This window comes from the organism of the source record quoted next, unplaced genomic scaffold, assembly GCF_019419815.1.
Source record: "Pyrus x bretschneideri cultivar Hongxiangsu unplaced genomic scaffold, Pyrus_bretschneideri_v1 Contig70, whole genome shotgun sequence".
NCBI classification, from domain to species: domain Eukaryota; kingdom Viridiplantae; phylum Streptophyta; class Magnoliopsida; order Rosales; family Rosaceae; genus Pyrus; species Pyrus x bretschneideri.
In genome coordinates, this window is record NW_025999810.1 from 1,354,278 (window position 1) to 1,363,921 (window position 9,644).

At 36.7% G+C, this 9,644-nt stretch overlaps 1 protein-coding gene across 1 annotated transcript; it reads right to left on the reverse strand.

Moving 5' to 3' along the window:
- Window positions 1-5,354: 5,354 nt before the first annotated feature.
- On the reverse strand, window positions 5,355-9,327 carry LOC103936657 (plastid division protein PDV2). Its single transcript, XM_048574330.1, has 2 exons — window positions 8,965-9,327; window positions 5,355-6,208 (listed from the first exon to the last, which is right to left on the reverse strand). Exons 1-2 carry the CDS (start codon window positions 9,211-9,213, stop codon window positions 5,576-5,578), a joined length of 882 nt encoding a protein of 293 aa, XP_048430287.1. The 5' UTR covers window positions 9,214-9,327; the 3' UTR covers window positions 5,355-5,575.
- Window positions 9,328-9,644: the final 317 nt, after the last annotated feature.

Below are 9,644 nucleotides of genomic sequence, written 5' to 3' on the forward strand. Positions count from 1 at the left end.
TGGAGGTTGCTAGTTACAATCGTGTTAAGTAAATCCATGGCAGGAGTATCATGCAGTTCATAGCTATGAATGCCTTATCAATGTTTATGATTTTCATAGAACTTAATGATCTTTGATATGTATCTCTATCATGCAGTTCATATAGGAAATCAATACACAATATTATATAAAGATAACAATAAACAACAACAAAATGTAACACGCAACCACAACTGTTTATTAATATGTTGCAAAACTAAATCCAATATTTGTAAAACAAAATAATAACTATTTCATAAACCATATACATATAAAATGAACAAAAAAATAACACTATTTCTAAAACAAAACTATCACAAACAAATTAAAAACTAAAAATTACTACAATAATCAATGTTTCAAAAACTATTATAATACTACATTTACCATTTATGAAAAATGTAACATAGCCAGTGTGATGAACAAATCAAAACTTACCTATGATTCTTCAAAATAGTAAGATCCGAACTGAAAATTTCAAAAAACAGGAATCAACTAACTGATATCTTGTAATTTGAACACAAATTAACAAAAAAAATATATCAATCAAGGCAAAGGCTAAACATATTACTTGCAAAACTAAACAACAAAATCACATTCAAACCTGTAATACAATGCCGATTACCTCCAAACAACGTGACACACCCTGACCCGAAAGGTCCACCTAGACTCCAAATCGAGCTACGTTGGCCGACATCGAAAAGGTGACGAGGCCATAAAGTGTAGTGATGTGGGAAATGTGAATAAATTAAAACCTAAAAGTGACTAAGTAAAAGAGTGCACATGTGAGCGAGATTGAACCCATTTCACACATGATGTCAGAGCATAAGTAAAGTACAATAAAATTAGAATAAGAAATATACCCTCGGAAGTGATCTCCGATACCAACTTTTGCTAGGAATACTCGTCGACACAAGAACTCTGCCACTAAAACCTAGAGGGGCAAAAAACAAGAGTAAGTGAGCTTGAAAATAAAGTTTTGTAAAACCTTTTCGAAAACGTATAACCCATGCCGTAAAACAAGTATACTTACTATAACAGCAATATTTCATAAATACGATAAATCACAATACTCTGCACATAACATCCAATAATCAACATGTCTCAAATAAACGAACATCTAATATCAAGTGCTCATCGCCATATGCTGACACACGAGTTCATGCAGAGGTATTTTGACATGAACAAGAATGGGTGTAATAATGATTTACGTTCTAGTACTACAATTACCTGAAGACGAGCGCTATGCGTGTCACATACAAGTCCTAATTGCCTATAGCAGTCTAGGACAGGACTGGCACCTATGATGGACCAAAATGAGTGTATCAGTGCAATGTAAACATACACGTGAAGACTGGCCCTGGCCTGAGTGAGTACTAACAGTAGTGTAGCATGCATAATGAACAGTAATATAAATATGATCATACTGCAGAAATTTCGTAAATCACTATTAATAAATTAATAATATTTGTGATCGTAAATATATTTATGGCATCACACCAAAATATGCATTCATGCATCCCATAGAATTTACGAGAATTTCATAAATTCCGTTAATACGTTAATTCTTAAAAACGTTAGTCAAATCTATGTATAATGTAGAAAATTCTTCATTAAACATATAAATGGAAACTAAATAAATATATAATATTTAAAAGCAAAGATCCACTCACAAATCATGTCATCACGTCAAACCCATCTCGCGGGCATCAAAGATCGTTGTGATGCATTTCACCTAGAAATAAAACCATTCACATAAATATATAACGTACTAATGTAAATATGAAATTTTGTACAAAGTACGGTTAATAAAGGAACTATTTAAAAACGATCGAACTTCGAAAAATGAAGCGTGGATTCAGATTCGACACATGGAGAAACCTAAAGAAGGACCTCGGGTTCCTCCACGAGTCGCCGCACGCACCGAGCACATTGGCCACCCATGTGCACACACGCCTTCTTCGCGATTTCCAGATTTTTGCAGGTTTTATCTCCAACTTCCAAAGCTCATTTCGAGCTCAATTCTTCACCAAACTATATGATTCAAAAACCAAATTGAAGTTAGAAATGTAGGGAACAGATCCATACCAAATTGGGGCTGAGTTATGGTGGGTGTTGGCCAGAAAAATGGCCTGAAAGTGGCCTAATGGCCATGGTTTTCCTTGCCAAAAAATTGGAGAATTTCTTCCCCCGTGTCGATTTTGCTCTAAACCTTCACCAAAACACATGAGATGGGTCATAAATCGTAGCGTCGATGAGGGGAAGTTAAATTCGGTGTCTTTGAACCTTACCTTAGTTGAAATTGACGAGAACTCGACAGAGAAGATGATAAACAGTGGCAACGACCACTGTGCAGTGTAAGATCCACGTCTGGGTTTGAGTTCGACGTCAGTGAACATAATTTTTTGGGTTTGAAGATCTGTAATTCTCATCAGGATGGCAAGGTTAACAGCGGTGGTGGTGTTGCTGTTACACCCATTCGGTGTATGTAGAGAGAAGGGAGAGAAAGAGAGTTCGTAAGGGAAGACATGGAGAGGATAGGAGGATGAGGTAAGGTGGTTTGATGTGGTTCAATAGCTTGCCGAAGTGGCAAAGCTAGGTGGTGTTGGTTCCTAAGTTCGGCATCTTGGTGATCACACAAAGGAAGGAGATGGTGAGGGTTGAGAAAGTAAGAGAGGGTTAAAGAGGAAGAGAAGAAGTGAGGACGAAAAAAAAAAAAAAAAAAAAGGAATAGGGCGTGGGCCTCACTTGGCACATAGCCCAACCCATAAAAGACGGAACAGAAAAAATATCTCCAGTAAACATGAAATTACTAAACGCCTTTCATGCTCCAAACTTCGTAAAATCTTCGTCGTAACTCCAAATTCAGTTCCGCTTGGACCCACACATTCATATCGTTGAGTGCAACGAGAATATATGTGTGTATGTCTTTGGGTTAAGCCCAAATAATAATTAATTAGGCACGAAGTCTAATTAATAAAATACTAATGTATACGGGCCTACTTGCCCACTTGCTTAACGAACCCAACAAATAAGTTATCGATATTATAGTCTGCAACCTGCAATACCGACAACTCACTGCAGCCCACAATCTCGAATGTCCACCCGTCAGGGTATTTTCGTAATTTTCTAAGGTTAGGGAATAAAATAATATTAAATTTGGGACGAGATGTCACACAACGAAACTATGAAGAACAGCGATCAAATTACAAAATTCCAATGAAACAATGAACAACAACGAAGATTAGGATTTGAAAATAGAATCTCAAAACCTTCAATCATTTTCGGAAAGAGGATTGAAGAACTAGGCTTACTTTGAAAAACCTAAACTAACATAAACGAATAACATGAAGATCAGGATTCAAAAATCGACTGTCAAAATCTTCAACCAGTTCCTGAAAATAGATTGAAGGACAATGCAAATTGAAGAACTCTGCAACTATTTTGCAAAAAAATGCCTTCCATTAAGTTATGCTAATTTCAAAATAACTAAACGAACGAATTAATTAACATAAGTTAACCTAAAACTTAGGGGTAAAATTGACAAATCAACATATTATTTTGGTTAGGCCATTTCAGTTGGGCTGATTTAAAAGTGGACTTTGTACTAACCATTAAATAAACTTATAACATAGTTTTTTTTATTAAAACTCAAAGTTTCCAAGCCCTTCGAATTAGTTTTCCTTCTTCTTTTTTTTTCTTTTTAATTTTAAAATTTTAAATTATAAATAAAAATTGATTTTTTATTAATTAAACGTGGAACTCACTGTTACATTATTTGTTAATTAAAATTATTAATTTTAATTTTAAATTATTAATTAAAATTGTTTTATTGCCACGTAATCATAAACGTGGAACTCATTATTACCACGTTATCACTTAATTGCTAACTTAACAGAGTTTTTAATGGTTGTACGTAATTGAAATAAAAAATAACTTAATGTAAATGATTGAAATGTTTTAAAGATTTTCTATGAGGTTGTCATTGACCACAAACTTGAGGATGCAAAATGTAATTTACCCTTTTTTTACATTACATATGAAAACTGAATTTCACTTTGTGATTCAAAATAATTAAATTTAGATCTCCTCCCAATTCCTTGTTCTTTTATATTTGAATTGATGAACTTCAAGATAAACATATTAATTCTAAAATATTACCAAAAAAATATAATTAAGTTCATCAATTTTCCCGCCTTCACGCCTCTCCATCTCTCTTCATCTTCCATAACCTTGCTATTTCCATCATCATCCCAATCATGAAAACAAATAGCTGCATACTCATTTCCTCTCTGCGATCTGCAGAACCGAAGCAAAACGCGACGGCCAGCCTCCTTCTCCAGCCGTGATCAGTCCGTTTCCTCTTCCTCTAGCCTTCTCTTCGAAGAACCCCATTGAGATCCAAAAAGAGCAAAAGCACAATCATGAAAACTTCATTGGTAAACTCAAATGAGCACAGCATCATGAAGAGCCATCTTCAATTCAACAGAAGTATCTATCAATTTTTAAGGCAAATCGACCAAGTTCATGAGTAGCTCTACTGGGCTCACGGCCCAAAAAAAACCCTAAACAAAGTGAAAAAGAAAAGAAAAAAAAATTCCCCCGATTCCCATATTAAGCCAGTAGAGAGAGAGAAAGGATACTTGTTCAGGATGAAGCTCACTTGATGACTGATAGTGTTGATGAAGAACAGCATCTCGCTCTCACCCGTTCACTCGAAAGAGGCAGTGTAGTGAGAGAAGGCAGCGTAGTCAAGTTCTTAGCAATACCTTGCTTTTGCATGGGACTATTTGACGACTTGAGGAGGCCCAGGGTTTGGTGGCCCGAAATTTACTAGGCTTCGCCAAAAGGCCTCATCTCTAGAAGCCCGGCTCGCAAGGCGTCCCTCTCGCAGTAGGGTTCAAAACCTTGCCTCGCTCTTGTGATATGCTATGTTTCCAGAGTCCACACGAGTTTGGACGAGTTCAGGCTAATCTCATTTAACTTAGTTCATAGCCATACCAAACATGGTGTATTCATCCTAGCTAGTCCAATCCTGGCTTAAGGAGGTAAACAAACAAGGCCTTGGAGTCCACAAGGTAGAGTTACGACTGGGGGATAGCAAGATTCGCTACCATTCATTTTCTAATGGTAAACTATTAGTCAAAATTGGTGGAGACGACTAATGCTAGTAAAGGAACATCTGCAGTTCGTAAGAAAAACCTCAGAGGTTTAAGCTCGCAGAAGGTAACCAATCACACAGACAATGGATGAACCCAGAACAAATTTCAGTGAGCAAAATCAAAGCTGGGTTACATCACTCCACCATTATCTAATTCAACGGTCAGACTCGAAACTTGGCACTGCAATCATCGGATCTTAAATGGGAGATTTTCCACTGTACATTTAAAAAAAAGTTTGGGCGGAACCAAGCATCCTCCAAAATCCTGAACTACTCCTATGCTTAAGAATCACTACTCATGAAAGATTAGGACCGCCTTGGATCATTAGAGATCAGATCTCCATTACAGCATACGCAACAAAACAAGATATACAAAAACATGGAGGGACGAAACATTTAACCGCACCCAAAGTTTACATCTGGTCTTGCAACAACAGAAGAGAAGGGAACTTCAACTCTCTCTTTCACAACACATCGAACCTTCCCATCTTCCACCACAAGGACTCTCCCAGGGGGGCACTCAATGGTTGATCTCTTTTCTTCAGTTGGTGGTTGCTGAGAAAGGCCTGATATTTTGAAAGTGACATTACTTCTCACAAATTTAGGCCCAAAACCAGACAGGCGTAATACAGATGCCACACCAACAAGAGTAAGCAGAGTCTTGGCTGCTGTGCTTAGGAAAAATCCCAACCTTTTTTTGGATCCGTTCTGCAACTTGTCTATCTCGCTCGAATTCTTCTTCGCTTCATTTGTTGGATCACCGGTGATTATCCCATTTCGTATCAACTTGTGTGTGGGTGGTAAATAGCCATTTTGTAGAGAAAGAGTGTGCGGAGAGCGGCTTGGATATGGTGGAAGCAAAAGATCATTGTTGTGTTCTACTGTTTCACCTGCAAAAGCAGAAGCCTCACGTAACACTTCTAAATCCTCCCCTTTGTACTCTTTAAGCTTGTCTACTAGCATCTTGCGGCTGCTTTCAATCTCAGAAAGGGCAACTTCCCTTTCATACGTTTGCTGCTGTTGTAAAGCCTGATGATAAAACAAAACAAATTTCAAAACCTATAGTATAAATCATTTTACACAAAACATTAAAATGTTCTTCATATATTTCAAACATTCAAATAGGTGAATCCAAGGTGCCATTTTGGCAAGAGATAAACAGGTTCATTCTGGCTATAATACAGCTCTTATTATAAATCAACACTACGATGAACGAACCAGCAAGTATGGTTTCCCTGGAAAGGTCAACCAATCACTAATCAACACTTGGACGTCTAGAAGAAATTTTTGGTCAGAAATGCTTACCAACAGATGGGTTGAATACACCAAGAATAATTTATGTCAAGCCAATCCTTGCGTAATGTGTCAGTATGGTTGAAAATTAAACTAGCTCATGGGTGAAACTCACTCACTAGTGTGGACAAAAGATTTCAATTGACAATTTGACATCTAGAATGAGTAAAAGAACCAAGGGACTTCATTCATCTGCATAAAACCGGTTTACAATATGTATAACAGTATAATCCTCAAGAAGTTCCAAAAATCCACATGTCAGATACTAATTCAGATGATTCTCCACCAGCACAAATCCAACGTCTTCCTCCATGGTTAAATGGGAACCCTCTGGACGTTGACGTGAGGTCGAAAATGACAAGAATCTAGTTCATTTGCAAGGAGGCTTACTGAATTACAAGTCTAGCCCTTCTAGCCAACTATAACGCCTTACCCTTTCAACAAGGTCTTGGGTTCTGTAAAAAAATTAATTTTGAAATCATTGGTTCCTTGAACCATTGGGCTTCTCTCTATTAGTGCTATGTAAAATTATCTAGAGCCATGATGATTGATCTTGTGAGGAATGAATACTACGATCTGCTTATTAGGCTTAGCTATCTTAATGTTTTACATGCCTATATAAGGCCCCCTAAGCATCTCTGTGTTTTAATGAGTATCAATAAACATATTGACCGTTTCACCTTCCATTATCCGATTGCTTCTACTCTTTCACTTTGCCACCAATAGGTTTAACACTTGAAGGAGAAAGAATTCAGGAAGGCAGAGGTCATATGTGAATTACCTGTGCATGCAACTTTCCTACAAAGGCATAACTGACTGGATATTCCTCAATCTTGTGCAGTATAACAAACTTAAATCATGTGCAACACTCGGGTTGCGTTTGTTACATAGGTTTGGTATGGATACAATAACTCACTATATTCAACGCAGAATGAAGAAATGGATGACAACTGCCAAATATTGTTCACGTAGAAGGTAGAAGATGAATGGTCATGAAGGAAAGTTATCTCTTCAAATCCTACCATTGTTTTGGGGATTAAAGGGGATAATTTTCCCTCATGACTACTCCCTCTTCTAGTTCAATTTGGACAACATTTCTTCAATATGCCTTGAATCTAGTGAATTGTCCTATCCAAGCCAATCCTGTGTAACAAATGCAGTCTCAATGATCTGAGACTTTCATCCTATCGGACCTGTTATAAAAGGTGGTGGTGCTTCCATGATTTCCAATTTCCAAACATTAACATGAAAGATGAAAGTAACTAACATATTAAAACTAATTCCTTTTTTTTATGTAATTTTTCTTAAACAAACAGAAAAAAGCTGAAATTTTGGCATTCAGAAACAGAAGGAAGACTATTAAAGATCCTAATAAATAGTGCCATAGTTTATGAAAGAACTTAAACCCAAGTGAAGCATAAACCACCACATTTGATGAAGAAGCTCGAATAAGCACATACATACACATATACATGAAAATGTAAAGTTTCCAAATTTAAGCACCTAATTGCATTTGACAAACTAATGCAGCAAAAGAAAACCCATATGTAAATTACAAGTAGATGTCTGCGCGGGAAACTTTCCAACAAAGGCATAACTGACTACATAGTGCTTGCTCATTCTTATGCAGTTTCACAAACTTAAAACCCATGCATGTACGAAACTCAGTGGTTTTAAAATTTTATATCCGGTCCAAACCTGATATAGGAGGTGATGGTATTTCCTAATTTTAAATTTCCAAACATCATTATGAAAATAAATGTAATTAGCATATAACTTAAGTTCTCATTGATGGGTACACAAACTCAACCACATAATTAATTCACTGATAATGGGTACACAAACTCAACCACATAATTAATTCACTGATAAGAATTTTCAAAAAAGAAAAAGATTTAAATTGAAGGCGCAAATAGGGTAAAGGGAAGGTAACAAATGATGTGGGCAAGTACAGACAAACGGCTAAGCCCCAGTAAGCCCTGCATCACCAAAGAATAGGCTGAGCACTGCCATAACCAACGACAAGCATGCCTTACGGTACCAGAATGCGGGAACCCTCCTCATCCTCAACTCCGTACCTCATTAGTGATTATGATTGTATGAGCAATAATAAATTTCCTATATAACTGTTGGAATATCGATATCCTACCAGTGAGCCACATCTTTCGAACATTCTGTGTATGAAACACCACCTCCCAACGAATCCCTCTTTTTAATGTAATTGTTTTCTTAACCAAACAGAAACAAAAGCAATTTTAGTATTCAGAAATAGTTTATGTATAAACCTATATGGAAAGAAAATAAACCCTAAACTCAAGCATTAAACACAGCACACTACAATAATCACACACATGAAAAATGTAAAGTTTCAAACTTTGAGCTACCCAATTGCAAATGACATTCTCGTGCAGCAAAATTAGGGTTTTTCGTACTCGTTTTTCCCTCCCTACAGCAAAGCTAAATCAAAGAAATTGGGTTTATCAAAACAAAACCTGTAAGGAAGAAAGCTGGTTCTCAAGGGATTCGAGGGCGTCGCAGATGTTGAAAAGCTTATGTGCCTCTTCCTCTTCTACTTTCTCTTCTTCTTTTTCTTCTTCTACTTCGTCTGCTGCGTTGCCGTCGGCGTGGACTCCATTTTCTCTTTTGGGTTGTGAGTGATTTCCTTTGTGGATGCAGTTACTGATCTTCAATCTCAGCTCTGTGGCTCTTCCCAGAACCAACCCAATGCCCTCTTCTTCCATCTCTTCTTTCTTTGTAGAGAGAGAGGAAGGGGTTTGAAATTGAAAGGGTTTGGTTGGTTTGTTTCAATTGGGGAAAGAAGAGGAAGGTTTATCAATACCGCCAAAATAGAACTGTTCTGCAAACTTTGCTTCTCTCTCATGCTATTAGGTAGAATCATTTTCCTTTTTTTTTTTTTTTTTCTTGTTTGATTATTAGTGATCCTTTGATGTAAATCGACGGTAAGTGTGTAGTGAAACGTAAAGTAAATAAAACATAATGTTTATGAGGTTTGGCAAGTGTTATTACGTTCTTAGGGCAGCAGTAGTATTTTCTTTTATTTTGTGAAATAATAGGAATACAAAGATAATTTTCACTATTTTATTTATTCTCTCTAACCCAACTCACTGGTATTTTATTTTGTATCTCTCTTCTTTCTCTTCTTCTTCTCCTC

Coding starts and splice junctions, on each gene's coding strand:
- LOC103936657 (XM_048574330.1), bottom strand. CDS start 9,213: ATGGAAGAAGAGGGCATTGGGTTGGTTCTGGGAAGAGCCACAGAGCTG. Junction 6,209..8,964: donor ACCAGCTTTCTTCCTTACAG/GTTTTGTTTTGA, acceptor TTTTATCATCAG/GCTTTACAACAGCAGCAAAC.